The sequence below is a fragment of the Rhinopithecus roxellana genome, chromosome 19, assembly GCF_007565055.1.
Source record: "Rhinopithecus roxellana isolate Shanxi Qingling chromosome 19, ASM756505v1, whole genome shotgun sequence".
Taxonomy (NCBI): Eukaryota; Metazoa; Chordata; class Mammalia; order Primates; family Cercopithecidae; genus Rhinopithecus; species Rhinopithecus roxellana.
In genome coordinates this window covers 63,865,339-63,882,802 of record NC_044567.1, presented here as the reverse complement: position 1 = coordinate 63,882,802, position 17,464 = coordinate 63,865,339, and the positions used below count along the sequence as shown (strand labels likewise).

At 54.0% G+C, this 17,464-nt stretch overlaps 1 protein-coding gene across 2 annotated transcripts in view; it reads right to left on the bottom strand.

Moving 5' to 3' along the window:
* Positions 1 to 17,464, bottom strand: part of MGAT5B (alpha-1,6-mannosylglycoprotein 6-beta-N-acetylglucosaminyltransferase B) — an 82,916-nt gene that overhangs the window by 34,307 nt on the left and 31,145 nt on the right. For both annotated transcript variants that reach the window (XM_010387500.2, XM_010387498.2), the window contains 5 exons: positions 13,268 to 13,383; positions 12,560 to 12,633; positions 11,537 to 11,707; positions 10,625 to 10,789; positions 9,781 to 9,950 (listed from right to left, as the gene is read on the bottom strand). In XM_010387500.2, the coding sequence (XP_010385802.2) occupies positions 9,781 to 9,950; positions 10,625 to 10,789; positions 11,537 to 11,707; positions 12,560 to 12,633; positions 13,268 to 13,383 (696 nt within the window). The remainder of the gene's footprint in view (positions 1 to 9,780; positions 9,951 to 10,624; positions 10,790 to 11,536; positions 11,708 to 12,559; positions 12,634 to 13,267; positions 13,384 to 17,464) is intronic.

The following is a 17,464-nucleotide window of genomic DNA, read 5'->3' as shown; positions in this document are numbered from 1 at the left end:
GGCTCCTTCCAGTCTCCCTGACAGATGGTTCCTGAAGCTCGTCCACTGCCACCTTCCTCCTCTCCAGCCACCATCTGACAAGACACTCTCTTGGTCTGTCCTTGGCAGAGGAAGAACACTGGTCCCCCCATTCCTTCTTGAGAACCCACGATCCCTGAGATTCACAGATGCCCTGATGCCTCCTCCCCAGGGACGAATCCTGCCTCCTGTAGGAGCATCCAGAGGCCAGTCCTTCTCCTCATTTCTTTCTCTTTTGAGATTTTTCTTGTAGAGATTAGGTTTCACTTGCTCAGGTTGGTCTTGAACTCCTAGACTCAAGGGATCCGCCTATAATCCCAGCCTCCCAAAGTGCTGGGGTTACAGGTATGAGCTGAAGGCCTGGTCCGTCCTCATTTCTTATCTATCTCCCCAAGTTCTCCCCACTGTACTCGGGGTACATGGATCTCTCATGAGGGCCAGCGACATCATTTCCATGAGTCTTCCCTTGCAGCCCTCCCCAACACAGGCCAGGCCAGACCTGGGAAACGTGACACGGCACGGCCTCCATCCGTCTTGCTTTTTGGTCAATGTTCAGACTTGACCGGGGGCCTTGACTTGCAAGAAACAGACTCCCTGAGACACCAGTGCAGCACATGGAGCATAAGGGGAGACAAGGCCCTTGAGAGGAAGGTCGCTCCTGGATCCCAAGGAAGGATGAAGGGCAGGGGCCAGGGCAGCCCCAGGCCCCAGCAGCAGAAGCCCACAACCTTCCATGACATTTGGCTACACTGAATGAGATCCCACCACACTCGTCATGCCGGCGCCTGCTCCCTCTCTGTCCCCTTGCCCGCCATCTAGGTCTTCTGCCCACCCAGGTCTGAATTTCCCGGGGAAAAGTCTGACCGCCAGCCAACTTGGGTTGGGTGTCTGGCTGCCAGGTGTGGCTGGGATGCATGGCTCCTGCCCTCGCTCCCCACTCAGCCAGGAGATTAAAATGCCTCCTTGAAACTGAAGGAAGGGGAAGGAAAAAGGAGACAGGAGAGGGGCCGGGGATTTTTAGTGTAACATAATCGTCAGCCTCTCATGCCTCCTCTTGGAACAGGGAGGGTGATGCAAGAGAGCCGCCGTTCACAAGTCTAGGTGCCAAGACACGGTTCTTCCCCCTTTTCCTAATCTGTGTGCTTATAAGTTATAAAATAGTTCAAGCATCCAGAAAATTATAGAAAATCATATAATGTTCCAATGCTTCCATTTCCCAGCCTTGTCAAGCCTTAACATTTTGCCATATCTGGTTCAAATCCTTTTTGTTTAGGGGGTAACATATTACAAACCCTGGTGGAGCCCAAGGGTTGTTTTTCGGTCTTGTCCACTTCCTCGCATCTCCCGCTGCCTCCACCTGGCTCATGGGAAATGCCTTCCCCTCCCGCATCAAAGATAAAACAGAAACCATCAGAGGGGAGTGCCCGATCCCCAGCCCCCAGCCCGGGCCCCCCGTCCTGCTGCATTTACATCATACCCTGGTCTCTGCTCCTTCTCTCACCTCAGGGCAGAAGAGCTGTCCCTGTCCCTCCTCCTGGGACCCTCCCCTGAAGCCACTGCCAGCGATACTCTCTCCCTCCTGTGTCCACAACCTCCCTACTGTTCTGGCTCCTTCACATCCACATTTAAACATGACTGCACTCTCTTATCTTGAAAAATAAACAAGCACACCTTCCATCATGGGCTGAACTGTGGCCCCCCTAAAGGAGGGTGACGTCCTAACCCCCGTACCTGTGAATGTGACTTTATTTGGAACAAGGGTCTTTGCAGAGGTAATCAGGTTAAGATGAGGGCATTAGGGTGGGCCCTAATCCAATCTGACTGGTGTCCTTACAAAAAGAAGAAACGTGGCCGGGTGCAGTGGCTCACGCCTGTAATCCCAGCACTTTGGGAGGCCGAGGCAAGTGGATCACCTGAGGTCAGGAGTTTGAGACGAGCCTGGTCAACATGGCGAAACCCTGTCTCTACTAAAAATACAAAAATTGGCTGGGCGTGGTGGCGCACTCCTGTAGTCCCAGCTACTTGGGAGGCTGAGGCAGGAGAATCACTTGTATCTGGCAGTTGGAGGTTGCAGTGAGCCAAGACTGCACCACTGCACTCCAGCTGGGGGACAGGATGAGACTCTGTCTCAAAAAAAAAGAGGAAGAAGAAATGTGGACAGAGTTATGCATGGAGGGAGGGAGAGATGAGGACGCAGGGAGAACACCGTCTACCCTTCCAGGAATGTCTGCGGCTACCAGAAGACAGGGGAGAGGCTAGGACTGACTATTCCCTAGCACCTTCAGAGGGAGTCTTGATTTCAGACTTCCAGCCTCCAGGACTGTGACAGGATACATTTGTGTGGTCTACACCCCCTAGGATGTGGTCCTTCGACTGGTCACCCCCAGGAGGCAGACACACCTGCCTGCAATTCTATAACCCCCACTCCTGTGCTCTTTTTCCTCCGGCTCCTGGTCAAACTCCTGGGAGAAGTGCAGACACTCACGACCACTGTGTCCTCCCCATCCCGCCTTCCACACTCCCACAGCCGACTGGGTTTAGAACCTTTGTCCCCACGACTGCACCACAATGCTCTTTCCAAGGTGAGCAATGACATCTACGTGGCCAAATTCTCTTTCTTTCTCTCTTTCCTTCCTTCCTTCTCTCCTTCTTTATTTCCTCCTCCTCCTCCTCCTCTTCTTCTTCTTCTTTTTCTTCTTCTTCTTCTTCTCCTCCTCCCCTCCTCCCCTCCTCCTCCCCTCCTCCTCCTCCCCTCCTCTTCCCCTCCTCCTCCTCCTCCTCCTTCTTCTTCTTCTTTATTTTTTTTTTTTTTGAGACAGAGTCTTGCTTTGTCACCCAAGCTGGAATGCAGTAGCACGATCATGGCTGACTGTAGCCTCGACCTCCCAGGCTCAAGTGATCCTCCTGCCTCAGTCGCCTGAGTAGCTGGGACCACTGGCGCACTTAGCTAATTTTTTTGTTTTTGGTAAAGACCAGGTCTCACTATCTTGCCAAGGCTCGTCTTGAACTCCTGGTATCAAGCAATCCTCCCGCCATGACCTCCCAAAGTGCTGGGATTACAGGAGTGAGCTGCCCCACTCAGCCCCATGGGACCAAATTCTTTGGACATTTTTCAGTCTCTTTCTTACTTGGTTTCTCAATGAGCAATGTGTTGCTGGTCACATCATCCTTCTAGAAGCATCTTCTCATGGGCACCCATGACCACATCTTGCTTGCTCTTGGCTACTCCTCAGTCTCCTTTGCCTGTAAGAGGACTTTCTGTGTTGATATTTCCCAAGTCTGTGCCCCTCAAGCCTGTTTTCCCATCCCTTGGCAACTTCATCCACACTGTGTTCAACAACTCTCAACGGCCAAGACTCCATCTCCATGCCACACCTCCCCTGGGCCCATCACCCAGTGGCCTCCATGGGGCACCTCTGTTTCAACGTGTGCCCCAAACCCAGTGCTTTTCTCCCCTCCCCTCAGAGAAGGGCAGCATCCTCCGCCCTGGAGCTGGTTTGAGCTGCCCAGTTCAGCCTGGCTCTGGTCAGCTCAAGCTGGTTTCCAGCAGCTGTGCCCAGTTTGCATTAGCTCAGACCAGTCTGTGCCAGTCATATCCAGATCTGATCTCTGGGTTCCAACCCTAAGACCTGCCTCAGCTGGTCACCGTGGACTGTGCCGGAGGAAGCAGATGGAGTCTCCACCTTCGTCATTCTCTGGGAACCCTCCCCAGCCTTTCCTTTGGGCACTGGGCCCCAGGCAGGAGGCAGATTTCCAGCCTGGCTGCATGCTTGACAGCCAGGAGTTGTCTCTCCTAGTCCTCCTTATTTAAACATTCTCCTCTTAAGCTTTCATCATTTGCCAGTTAAGTCAACTAATTTTCTACTAAACCCAATTTCACTCATGGATGGAGGAAGAGCTCAGTAATTTTTCCTCATGCCATGTACTATTAATGATGCTTGAAATTATGCAAATAAAATTGATGAGCACAGCTGATTCTGGGAAAGCAGAAAGGGAAAGGCTTAACTTTAAAACGCCCACCCTGGACCTGTGCATGCACGAGGCCATCTCAGGATGCAACGGCTGGGCAGACGCTCAGGTTTGACTTTTCCTTCCCTCCATGCACAGCGGGGCACAGGCGGGGACTGGCTGACATCACCTCACTGCAATCTCATCACAGAGCGCATGGCTCCCTCGTGCCAACTCCTTCACCCTGGAAGCATCTTGCAGCAGCAAAGGCAGATGTGGATCCTGCACATTGCCCCAAATGTCACTCCAGTGAGCAGGTTAATTGAAACACCGAAACCCGAGGAGCGGAGCAGGGCCGGCTCATCCGTCCAGGCTTGTTGCTCCGTCAGTGGCCAGGACATCTGCCATGAACATCTGTGAATAAACTACAACAAACGTACAAGCTGCGTCTTTGTCCCGCCGCCTCCCATGCGGGTCATTTCGCCAGCCAAGGGAGATGTTTCTGTCACAGAAGCCAAGCCGAGACACTCGGAATTCAGATTACCTTCACATCCGGTTGACCTGTTTTCAAATTAAACTGGTGCTGCTCCCACAGAACGGCTCCCAGGGCTGAGAGGTGAGGCCCTGCGTGCTTCTGCCTCTCCCTGAAGGGCTCACGGTTACTCGGTGGGAACTCTGCCCAGGGCCCCATCCAGGCTACAATGGTTGCCATCTTACTATGGGTTGACAATGTGTCCCCCGCCCCCCACATTGATATATTGAAGTCCTAACCCCCAATTCTTCAGGCTATGACCTTATTTGGAGCTGGGGTCCTTACGGAGGTAATGGAGTTAACATGAGGGCATTAGGGTGGGCCCTAATGCAATAGGTCCTTATAGGGAGGGGACATCTGGACACAGACACGCTCACAGGGAGGCCACCAGGCAAAGGCAGAGATGATTGTAGAGATGTAGCTGCAGGACAAGGGTCACCAAGTTCCTCACCAGGAAACCACCAGGAGCCCAGAGAGAGGCCTGGGGCAGAGACTCCCTCACAGCCTCAGGAGGCCCCAGCCCTGCCAAAACCTTGCTCTTGGACCTGCAGCACGCTCCAGCGCCAGGATTCAGTTCGTTCACTCCTGCTGTGTGAGCCCCGCAGCGCATGCTCCATTGTTACGGCAGCTCTAGGAGGCTCATCCACATCTCAAGCTGCATTGACATCTCCGCTGCGAGGAAAGGCCTGCGTTTATGTATCAGAGAGGACCCGGCAGGGAATGTGCCTGGGAGCTCACAGCTGCACCTCCACCCTGGCCTCACATCTGTCACTGACCTCGCCAACTGTGGGGACCAATGCAATGCCCCCACTTTACAAAGGAAGAAGGAAGAAAGTACCTCCAAGAAAGGGCGTGGCACAAAGTGCATTTCAGACCAGCAGGTTCCCACCTGATGCCCTGGGCAGGATGCCAGAGGCCCCACCATCTGGGCCACCTCCACGGGGTGCCTCTGTGGCCTGACCCCCCAACTAGGCCACACTCCAGCAACCAAGGGTATCCTGGGTGTTCTCAAGAGTGCAGAGGAGGACTCAGGATGAATCCTCCCATTCTTTCTACATCTCTTCTAGAGCTCTGAGCCTGGGGCCCCAATCCCATCCTCCAGGACTGCACTAGGGACACAGATGAGGCCTTTTGAAGAAGCCATGCATTCTATAATGTCCCAGCCCCACCGCCACCCAGACTGTGTCCTGGGCTGAGGGGCTTAGAAAAGCCACAGCCTCAAGCTTTTCCAATTCGCAACCTTTGGTGGCCATTAGAATCACTGGGAGCTTAAACTTGTTACCTGGGCCCCCGCCCCAGATGAATGAAGTCAGAGATGCCTAGACTGGGGCCCAAACACTGGTAAGTTTCTAAAGTGCTTCAGGTGGTTTTGCTGCAGCCAGGGTTAAGAACCCCCACCCTGAATGTATTCCCACCATAGCTGATGCTGTAAATTTTGTAGGCATAACTGGGGAATTCTCCTGGGGAGGGTGGTTTGGTTTTTATTTTTATTCTTTCAGTTGTTTTTAAATTGCATTTGGTAGCAGATTTAGAAATCACCTTCCTAAGAAGATCCCCTGAGGTCGCTGAGCTGTTTACACCATTCTGCCCTGTCTGAGCAGGATCGTTCGTTCACCCCACAGGGGACCACGGGCCAGGGCATCTAAGCACAGTCCTGGTCCTACCCATTTAACAAGCTGCAAACCAGAGATGGGGCAACCTCTCCCTGGAGCTCCTTCAGATCTGCAAGAGCCTGAGAGGAAATGGAGCCTTGCTTGGTAAAAAACACTGATTCCTGTGGGCTGTGGATGTGCATGTGTGTGCAAGAGAGTGTGCATGCATGTCTGTATAGATGCATCATGTCTGCACATGCAGGAGCGTGCATTTGCACGTGTGTATGTGGAGTGTGTGCATATTCAGGTGTGTGAGTGGGTGTGCATGTGTGGGTGTGCACGTGTGGGTTCAGAGGCTATGAGTATGTGTCCATGAGTGTGCATGTGAGTGGGTGAGTATGCATGTATGTGCACACATGTGGTGGATATGCACGTGTATGCACGGGTGCATGCAGAGGCTGCATGAATGTATACACACACGTGTGCATGCATGTGAATGGGTGTTCACGTGTGTGTGCATGTGGGTCTCTATGTGTGCATGTCTGAGGGCATATGAATAGTAAAGAACAAGGCAGTAAAATACAATCAATAGTAAAGGAAAGGGCATTTCCTGATCTTGTCACTTTTTACCAGGGCCTCACTTTCAGGGCCTCCCAAGTGCAGCCACCCCCATTGTCCCTGCTCTGGCCCTGAGACAGGTGTTGGCAACTGTCCTGACCACAGGCTCAGTGCTGGGCCCAGGGGAGAGACCAGAAGAGGATGCAGAGCTCTGGGAAAGTAAGAGCTCAGGGTAAGGCAAGAGAGCAGAAATCCAGCATGGGCTGAGATGCAGAACAATTGAGTTCCATTCCCACCTCCCAAGGAGACTCGTCAGATATCTGCCTTTCTTACAGAAAGATGATACGGGTGGCATTGGGCTGTCATGAATGCAGAGGAGATGCCTTCTCATTCCTTGAGAATTCTTCCCATTCCCCAGAATTCTTCCCACTACATCCTGGGGTCTCTGGTGACCCAGGCATCAAGGGCCACTAGACCCTTGTTAGCTGCTCTGCTGAGGAAGGTCTGACTCATGGTCAGCCACAGCCACTGGCTGTGCCACTCACAAGTTGCTCAAGACCTTTTTAGCTTCCCCCAACCCAGGTCCCTTCTCTTCTCCCTCCTCCTCAGCCCTGCCCCTTCTGACTTCCCTGTAGGAAGCTTCCAGGCCAGGGAAAAATCACCTCTTTCCATAATCTGCAAATGTTAACTGCCTCTGCAGCGCTCTGCTCCACAGACAGCATCGATGCCTCTTCCAGGCCCTCTGTTCAGAGGGAGCCAGGGGTGGACACAGTTCAGTGTGCAGCAGTGGGTGCAGGCAAGCGAGGGGGCCCCACACTTGGCTCTAAAGTGGCCTGCACAGTGCAAACAGCTGGATCTGACAACAAGGTGTCACCAGGGTGAGAGCCAGAGTGAGGGATGTGCTGTTTCCCTCTCCCAGCATTGGGAGCCCCTCTGTGGGTTCAGCACTAGCACTCGGGGACAGCTCCCAGCCGGGTTCCTTGCAGCTCCTGGACCTGCTATTTCAAGGTGGGGATTTCCTCCCCTAGAGCCCACCCTCGACCTGGACGGTGCTTCTCAACACAGCCACAAGCACGCAGCTGCCTCTTTAGTCTCTGACATCAACCTGCTTCTGCCCCATAGCCTCACTTACATGTGCTGTTCCTCTCTGGAGACACTTTTTCATCTTTACTGAGCCTATCCATTGAATGCATTCACTTAAAAGGATGACTCCAGCGCTGTGAATTTCAGGCGATGGGGATGAAAACCTTCAAAGCACTGGGTCATTTAGCAGACTCCTAAGCAACACAACCCAGACCCAGCCTCCTTCTCCCACTACTCAAAACAACTGGTCCAGACTCCTTCCTCTGATCAGAGTCACGGACGTTCTTCCTGAGTTACTGGCAAACTCTGAGTTGCAGGGAAGAAGTGTAGAAACTAAGGAGCTGCCCAAGACTGGCGCTTTGCTGGGCCCTAGTGACCTAAGACTGCCATGGCTGTGTCCTCATCAGCATTCTCTGCTCTCCAACACTACTGTACTACACAGAGCATCAGCATTAGTGGAGAGAAGGCCAATTAGACCAGCAAGAGAGTAGGCAGGCTCTGGGGAGACACACAAGGAAACCACTTGAAAACCACCTGAGTAGAAGTTAATGGGCTAATGAAGAAAAGTTGATTCACATGCAAACAATTTTGGGGTCTTTAAGGAAGACCCTGAGGAATAATCTCATCAAATGTGGTGAGGAGGGGGGATAAAGAGAGGTTGGTTTGGTTAATGGGTACAAACATATAGATAGATAGAAGGAATAAGTTCTATGTTAGATAGCAGAGTAGGCCGGGCATGTGGCTCGTGCCTCTAATCCTAGCACTTTGGGAGGCTGAGGCAGGCAGATCACTTGAGCCCAGGAGTTTGAGAGCAGCCTGGGCAACATGGCGAAAACCCATCTCTATTTTAAAATAAATAAGATTTTAAAATATATGTATAGCAGAGGCTGGGCACAGTAGCTCACACCTATAATTCCAGCACTTTGGGAGGCCAAAATAGGTGGATCATCTGAGGTCAGGAGTTCGAGACCAGCCCTGGCCAACACGGTGAAACCCTGTCTCTACTAAAAATACAAAAATTAGCCCGGCGTGGTGGCACGCACCTGTAATCCCAGCTAACTCAGGAGGCTGAGGCAGGAGAATCTCTTGAACCTGGGAGGTGGAAGTTGCAGTGAGCCAAGATCGCGCCACTGCACTCCAGCCTGGGTGACAAGAGAGAAACTCCATTAAAAAAAAAAAAAAAAAAAAGCAAAGTAATAATATACACAAAGTTCAAGTTAAGGTTTTGCTTGGGGAGGAGGCAGAGAGATCGGCGGACACCAGACACAGAGTCGTTGGTGACAATGATCTTAAGTGGAAGGTCACACATGGGAGGTGATTTGACTCTCGTGTTTCACAACATACTTTAAATAGACTTTGTATGCATCAAATATCATATAATAAATATTAACAAAGGGAGAAAAATCTGTATTCCTATATCCCACAGAAACAGTGGTTAAAAATAAACCCAATCACACACTCTTACCCCCTTGGTATCCCCACACTCTCAGCCTCACCCCATCCTACCCTCAAGCACCCAGGGGAGCCTCTAATCACTCCCCTTCCACCTCCCACAGCATCTGAGGGACCCTGAAAAGCCCAGCACTGGGTAAGGGATAGGCACCACCCACCCACTCCCTTCACCCTCCACATCTTACTGGTCTCCAGACCCTAAAGTAGACCCAAGAAGGAGCCCAGTTCCAGAAGAGAAACCAAGCCTTCCAGGATGGCAGGCAGAGGGGCTCAAATGGCTTGCAGACGTGGCTCAACTCCACAAGCCAATACGTGTCAGTCTCTGAGCACAAACACCAGAGAAGGAGCCAGGCCCTGGCCAGACAGAGCTATGCAAATACACTTCCCTGCTACATCCCCCAAGACCGGGCAGAAGGAGGGGAATTGGAGTGGCGATGTCCTGCAGAACACCAGAAGGCCTCCCAGGGTCTCAGAGCCTCAGGGCCATGGGAGCTGCAGGTGGAGCAGGGGCTCCCACGGCCCCTGGGAGGGAGGGGAGGGGTTCCCTTCACCCCCTCCCTGCCCCACTCAATGCCAGTGGCTTTCCCCAGCACTCACCTCTGCAGCTCCTTCAGGGAGACTGTGACCCGCAGGCCATGGCCCAGGACATAGAGCGCAGCCAGAATGTCCGCCCACTGCACCATCTCCCCCAGGGGTCCGCCCTTCAGGACCCGAGGGCTGAACACGTCTCCGGACTCCTCCGTCAGGAAGCCGATGTGGACCAGGATCTGGGTTGGTGCAACACAGAGGGTGAACAGGGAGGAGCAGCAGCTCTCAGCCCCGCTCCCCAGGGCACTGGTCAGGAGACCAGCTGGCAGCAGACCCTGTCTCCAGGCCGGGCCCCAGCAGGTGCTTTCTGGCACCAGAGTGACCAGATCGGGCACTGGGGACACAGGCGAATAAGATAGTCATGTGCTTGCCCTCATGGAGCTTATGTTCCAGATGGAAGAGGTAGACAACAGTGAACACAGACAAGAGAGAATTTCATGAAATGATAAAGGCTCTGAAAGAAATGAAAGGGCAATGTGAGAGTCATGTAAATATCGACTGGGTGGAGGGAGGAAGAGAGGGAGGGAAGGAAGAAGGGAGGGATGAGCTAACAAAGCTCCCCAGAACATTCCCAAATTTCCAGGCCAATACCATGACTTTTCTGCCTGACATGAACCAGATGTACACAGAATGCAGGACCCCTTGGGGGCTTGTCATTCGATCCCAACCTTGAAAAGGGCCAGGGGCCAACACCACAGACATCTATCCTGACTCTGCATTTCCACCCCTCGCTCCCTCTGATCAAATTCAGAAGCCCACTACAGCTTGTTTGAAGACCTATTCCATGCCCACTTGGAAGTGGGGGCCCTGAGTTTTCTCAGCTCCTGCATATGAGGGGGCAGGGGCCACGCACCTGCTTCTGGTCCCTCCGGGTGGCCCCCAGCTTCTGCGCCAGGCGCTGGGCAGCCAGCGCCCACTGGGCTGTGAGCCTTTTGGTCCGCTTCTTCATGAAGATCAGGGACTCCTTCCCGCTGCCCATCAGGTCCAGGAGGTGAGACAGGTTGCTTCGGAAAACTGCCTGGAGGGGTCCAGACCTCAGTTCTCTCTGCCCCTCGACCTGTAGCCACCATCATTCCCCGCTGGCCTGGGGACAGGGGCTGGCACCCTCCCATGAGGCTGGGGCCTGCTCCAGCTTCTCCCACACTTTGTAAGGGACTCATCAGCCCCCAAAACTAGGGAGTCCTGCCCTCCCCATCAACACACCCTCCCCAGCCCAGCTCTAACCACGGGCACCCAGTCCTTCCAGGGAGGTAGCCAACCACAGCAGTTCCTGGGATCCCAACCACAGCAGGGAGGCAGTTGGCGGTGATCATAGCCAGAACTCTGATGGCAGGGGACAGATGTGGCCACCACAGCAACTGTGCGCCTCAAACCCATTAATTCAACGGTAAACCTCAGATGCATCGTCTGTCAAATATGATCACAGGAGGATGGCTGGGAACTTTAAGTGCAAATAAAGCGTCTGGACACAGAAAGCCCTCAATAAGTGACAGTTGCTATTACTACTATTCTACTCTATTAAGGGGGCACCTCCAGGCCCCCCACCTGCCCTGCAAAGAGGCCCAGCTTGGTGGCATCTCAAAGAAGACAGACAGGCCCTGTCAGGCTGGCCTCCTGTCTGCCCGGCAGGGTGGGCTGGAACTCGCCCGCACACCTGGCACAGCCGCTCAGTCTCATTCCCCCAGGGCAGAGGTTTCTGCCCACTGTCCCTAAGGATGTCCAGCCATGCCGGCCCCTCACCAGCCCACCCACCTCCCAGGCCCACCTGGACTTTGGGGAGGGGCTTGGGTGCCCTCTGGGCAGCCGTCTGGTTCCTCCAGGGCAGCGGGGGGCAGAACCACTCGACCTCACTGAGGTAGATGAGGAAGGAGCATTCGGTGCCGTCCACCCCGAAGAAGGCGTAGCAGGGGTCAGAGGTCCAGCGGGCACGCATCCACTGCAGAGAGGGCCAGGCTGTGCAGGGGGCTGCGCCAGCCCCACCAACCCTCGGGGGCTCCCCTGCACGTGCACCCCAGGGGCCCTGAGGTCAAGGATGGGGCCCATGTGGCCCGCCCTACTGATGCAACAGGGGACAGGGCAGAGAAGAGATAGAACAAGGACCTGCCTGAAGGACCCCAGAGATGGCAGGGGCGGGATCACCAGCCCTCATGTCTGGAAAGAGGAGGGACTGAGAGAGAACGCTGGCTCAAAGGTCTGGGGCAAAGAGCCAGGAGTCCTGGCTGTCTCACTCTCCCTTTGGTCCCCGTCTCCCCACTACCAGAGCAGGATTGGGCTAGAGGCCAAGGTGCCAGGGCTGGAGCCATGGCAGGATCCACCTGCAGTGATCCCAGATGGTCACTGAAGAAGGGGTCTGTGGCACCACTGCCCACCCCTTAGGGCGTTCAGAACCAGCGGGGGGCTGCCTTCATGGCTGTGGACAGCTCCTACAGGGGCAGACTTCATGCAGCCAGCGGTGGCCCCAGAGATGGGGCAGGAAGACTCTGTGTCCAGCTCTTGGCTGGGCCAGGAGGAACGGGGACAGGGCGGCCAGGGCCACTCCTCTGAGTCTCTGGGGGACTCTGGTTGCTGGCGGTGACACTCGGAGATTTAATCATTTGCTGTGAGAAAGCACCGACACCTGAGGGCGACTCCTCCTGGGGGATTTGGGTTGATGGGTGGGGTGGATGCACTGAGCAGAGAAGCCGTTTCCTTGAGGTTGGCCTCTGCCAGCTTGTGCCTAGGTTAGGGGCAGGGCTGGACAGAGAGGCCCTAGCTAGTGGACATCCCCGCCCCCAGCCCCAGGCCTCACCTCCACCTTCCCTGAGCAGTCAGGGAACTTGGGGTCACTGGGCGCCTCACACTGGTCCCGCCGGCCTTCTGACACTGTAGGGAGAGGTCACCTTGCTGAAGGCCTGGGTCCAAGGAGGAGCCCAGGGAGGGAGGCCTGGGTGCAGGAGGCAGCTTCCCACACAATCTGCTGCCAGACCTTCCCACCTTAAAGCTCACCAGCAGCACAACCCACCCACAAGGTCATCCCGGGCCTGGGCTGCCCGCAGCCTCCTCAGGGGATTCAGGAGCAATGAGGAGCTGGTGTGAACAGCTACCCAGCAGCCGCCTGGATGGGCAGACCTCATGCACCCACCTAAAAGCGTCCCCAGCGTTTTCTGAGTAGGCAGAAATGAGGTTTGCAGCCCCCAGCTCATTGCTCCTCACATCACAGGGACTGGAGGGGGCCACCCAGGGACCCTTCCCCACGTGGCCTCACTCCTGGAACTGTGGATCCCAGAGGCTGGGATTCCAGGGACCTCCACCGTCCTCAGCACCGTCCTGCCGGGTCGGGGGGAGTGAACCCCTAGTCCTCCCCCTGAAAGCCTAAACTGGGGCCCCGAAGAGCCAGAAGAGCTGCTGTCAAGAGAGGTCAGCCACACCTCAGGTGTCCCACCCTTCCAGGGCCCACCCAGCACCCAGTTCATTGGCTCCCTGGGGTAGAGGGCACCCCCACCCCCCTGGCACCCACCCTTGCTGTGCAGGAGCAGGCTGTGGCGCAGGATCTGGTCCACCTTCACAGCAATGTCGGAGACGTTCTGGGCAATAGCCTGGATCCGCTCCATGAGGCCGGCCCCAGGGGGCATCCTAAGTGGGAGAAGCTAGAGGTGAGCCACAGAACCGGCCAAGATGATCTTCCCAGGAAGGCCCTGCCAGTAGGCCCACAGGCAAAGATGGCAGGCTCTGCAATACCCCAGGCTCCCAAACCCTAACCCCAAGCAGACCAAATGGTGGGGAGTGGATCGGGTGGGAAGATGGAGCTGGCAGCCTACCCCATCCAGTACACACGTTACAGACATCTAGGAAAGCCCATATCTGCACATGTTCATCATGACTTCATGTGTGCCCACAACTGCACATGTGCCCACAACTGCATGTGCTATCATATCTGCAGAGAGGCCCTTACTAGTGGACATCCCTGCCCCTCGGCCCCAGGCCTCACATCCACCTTCCCTGAGCAGTCAGGGAACATATCTTCATGTGCCCACAACTGTACAGGTGCCACATCTGCGCATGTCCCCACATCTGCGCATGTCCCCACATATGCATGTGCCCACAACTGCACGTGTGCCTACAACTGCACACATACCCACAACTGCACACATACCCATAACTGCACATGTGATCACATTTGCATGTGTGCCCACGACTGCACATGCGACCCTATCTGCACATGTGACCCTATCTGTACATGCGACCCTATCTGCACATGTGACCCTATCTGCACATGTGACCCTATCTGCACATGCAACCCTATCTGCACGTGTCAGGCATGTCTGTGCATTACTGCACGTGTGCTGAAGGGCAACACATGGGGCTGAAACAGGCAGAGGAATTCCATTCAAGAGCCTGGCTAGGTTCTGTCCAGGGACCACACAAGTGACAGAGGCCTTTTCCCAGGCACAGCCAGGCCTCTCCCAGTCTGTCTCTCTATTTCCTCCCAAGAGGCCGTATTGTGCCAAAATGAATTCCACCCACAGAAGCCTGGGAACTGGCCAGGTATTAAAACTCCGGTGAATTCTCACTGGCTTCCTGAGAACAAATCCTTCCCAGGATCTTAAAGGAGGTGACTGCCACCACCACAGCCCTCCACCTCACCATCGATACCAGTGTTGCTTTTATTTTTGGAGAATTCATTTCCTGTGTTGATTACTACTCAGCTCTCAGGGACATTTATTAGCCGTCATAGGTCGTGCTTCTCTCATTGCAAACTTCTATTGAGATGGATTCCCCTCGGCTGGCAGATCTTCTCACACAAAGACAGTCCTGGGGGTCTTTCTCCAGGAAGCTGCTGACCTTTTTTTAAACATATTAATTCGGTTTCCTTTGATTCTCACCTCACCCCGTGGCTTTGCCGGCCCTGTTTAAGCTCTGTTTATCCCTATACAAGGTCTTTATGGTTGCACATAACAGAAATTCAATGAAGGATTTTTCCAACCTGGGCTCCGCTCGGGTCTGCAAACCCCACCTCTCCTCATCTTCTGAGCCTGGTAAGCTGCCCACTAGAGAAGGCATAACAGAAACCCTCAATGGCCACCCGCCCTCTGCAGCCATCCTCCTCTCCCACCTCCACCTTTCCTAAGGAAAGAAAGGGCAGTAGCCCCATACACGTCAGGGGACTAGTCAGGATGACAGGTGGGGGCAAAGCAGACACAGAAGTGGAGGGGACAAAAGGCAGATGACAGGAATGGGGAATGAGCCGCCTATGTACACACATGCATACACACACATGCATATATACACATGCACACACACATATGCACACGCACACACACATGCACACAGGCACTCACACATGCACACACACACATGCATGCATACACATGGACGCACACACGTGCACATGTAAATACACCCCAGTAGACACATGCACACATGCACACAGACACACACATGCACACATAAACAAGCACACACGCACACACGGACACACGCACACACATGCACATGCATGCACACATGCACACACAGATGCACACTCTTGCACACACGCATGCACACACGCACACACACATGCACACACGTACACACAATCCAGTCTGTCCTCTCACTCTTTAGTTCAGTGCCCAAGGCCAACTTTGACAAAAACAAACAAACATAAAACTCTTAAAATAAAAAATGCCACCACTTTTGTGTTAGTTTCCTTAGGCAACTGAAATAATCTCCACAAACCAGGTGGCTTAAAACCACACCCATTTCTCCTCTGGCAGCTCTGGAGGCTGGAAGTCAGACAGCAAGGCGGCAGCAGGGCCAGTGCCTTCCGACTCTGGAGGAGTCTCCCCCAGGCCTCCCTCCCAACTTCCGGAAGTAGCAGCAGCCCTCAGTGTTCCTCAGCCCGTGGCTACTTCACCCCGACCTCCACCTCCACCTTCACACGGCCTTCTCCCCTGTGTGTGTCTGTGTCCACCTTCCTCTCTTTATAAGAACACCAGCCATGGAACCAAGGCCCATCCAAATCCAGCAGCACCTCCTCTTAATTTGACTACATCTGCAAAGACCTTATATCCAAATAAGGTTACAGTCACAGGTCCTGGGGACCAGGGCTTGGACATGGCTTTTTGGAGCACAAAGTTGAATGCACGACAGCCTTCTGTGAGATTGCAAAGAAGAAAGAGAAGAGACTTAAAAGCCACCTGCTTCGTTTGCTCAAAAAATCCTCAGGCAGAAGGAGGTAGGAGTATTTTTCATCCGTCCAAAACACATCAAGGTTCACTACCATTACCAGTACCACACAAAGAGATGAGAGAAGCTCAGCCCCCTATGAGCTGTGTGACCCTGGGCAGGTCACTGAGCCTCTCTGTGTTCACCAGTCTTGTCTTTTAAGAAATAAGGGCAGCTACTATCGTGAGGCCTGAACGAAGAGAGAGCTGTAAAGTGCGTGGCCAGCGGTACCTGTGTGACATCAGCACTGTTTGCATTCGTGTTCAGCACTGATATTGATGTGGCTGAAGCAGCAGCCACAGGGACTTGGGTTAGACCAGGGCACATCAACCTTTTCTCATTATGGCCCATCTAGGAAGTTTCTTAGACGTTCTTACCGCTACTATGCTTGTTTAAGAACCAGTGTTTGCCCTTTTGGCAGTGATGTGCTCCCACCGAGAATGCCTGGGCTCACCCCAAGAAGAAACATGCCGATTTGATGTCTGCTGGGCTCTGAAATCAGTCCAGATGAAGATCGTGGAGCTGCTTTCCATGCTGATCTACAGGGGCAGGATGGACGCTCCTTTGACAGGAATGAATATTTTTTTATATACAGAGAGAGAGGGAGAGAGAGAAGGGCTCTCACTCTGCCACCCTGGACAGAGGCTGGAGTGCAGCGGCGAGATCACCTGCAGCCTCAACCTCCGGCGCTCAAGCGATCATCCCAATTCAGTTTCCCAAGTTGTTGGGACCATATGTATGAGCCACCATGTCCAGCTAATTTTTAAAAAAATTTTCTGTAGAAAATACGTTGCACAGGCTGTTCTCCAACTCCTGGGCTCAAGTGATCCTCCCGCCTCGTTCTCTGAAAGTGCTGGGATTACAGGTGTGAGCCACCATACCCGGCCTGGAATGAATATTTCAAGGACAGAGTGCAGAGGCAGGGAAACCTCCACTGTTGCAGGGTCAGGGTTGGAGACCAGCAAGGGCAGCTAAGGCCGGGCTCTAGGGCTCCCATCATGACAGGAGGCACGCAAGGTGGAGAAAAACTGGGCGCCTGTCCTAGCTTCTAACCAGAGACCCCAGGGCACAAACAACCTATGTCAAGACAAGCCAGGGGTCCTGCCAGGTCAACTAGAGACTTTGGAATGGACCTCAACCCATTTCAGCCCCTCCTGGAGACACCTCTCCTTCTCCATCTGTGCTACAAGAGCCAGATCACTTTCTGAATCTCCTGCCCCACTGCGGGTGTGGTTGTGAGTGGCCACCCTGAAACCCCGAACGGAGTCCTGAGTCCTCGAGGACAGGGACTCAATTATCCTGTGTGGAGCCGGGCGCTGCCCAGTGTGGGCCACGTGCTCGGGGCTCCATCACTGTAGGCTGAAGAGTGTCTCCAAAATTCATGTCCAGCTGGAACTTCAGAATGCGGCCTTATGTGAGGGATAAAAGACAAAACGTAATGTGCAGTGTATACTGCTCAGGTGATGGGTGCACCAAAATCTCGCAAATCACCACTAAAGAACTTACT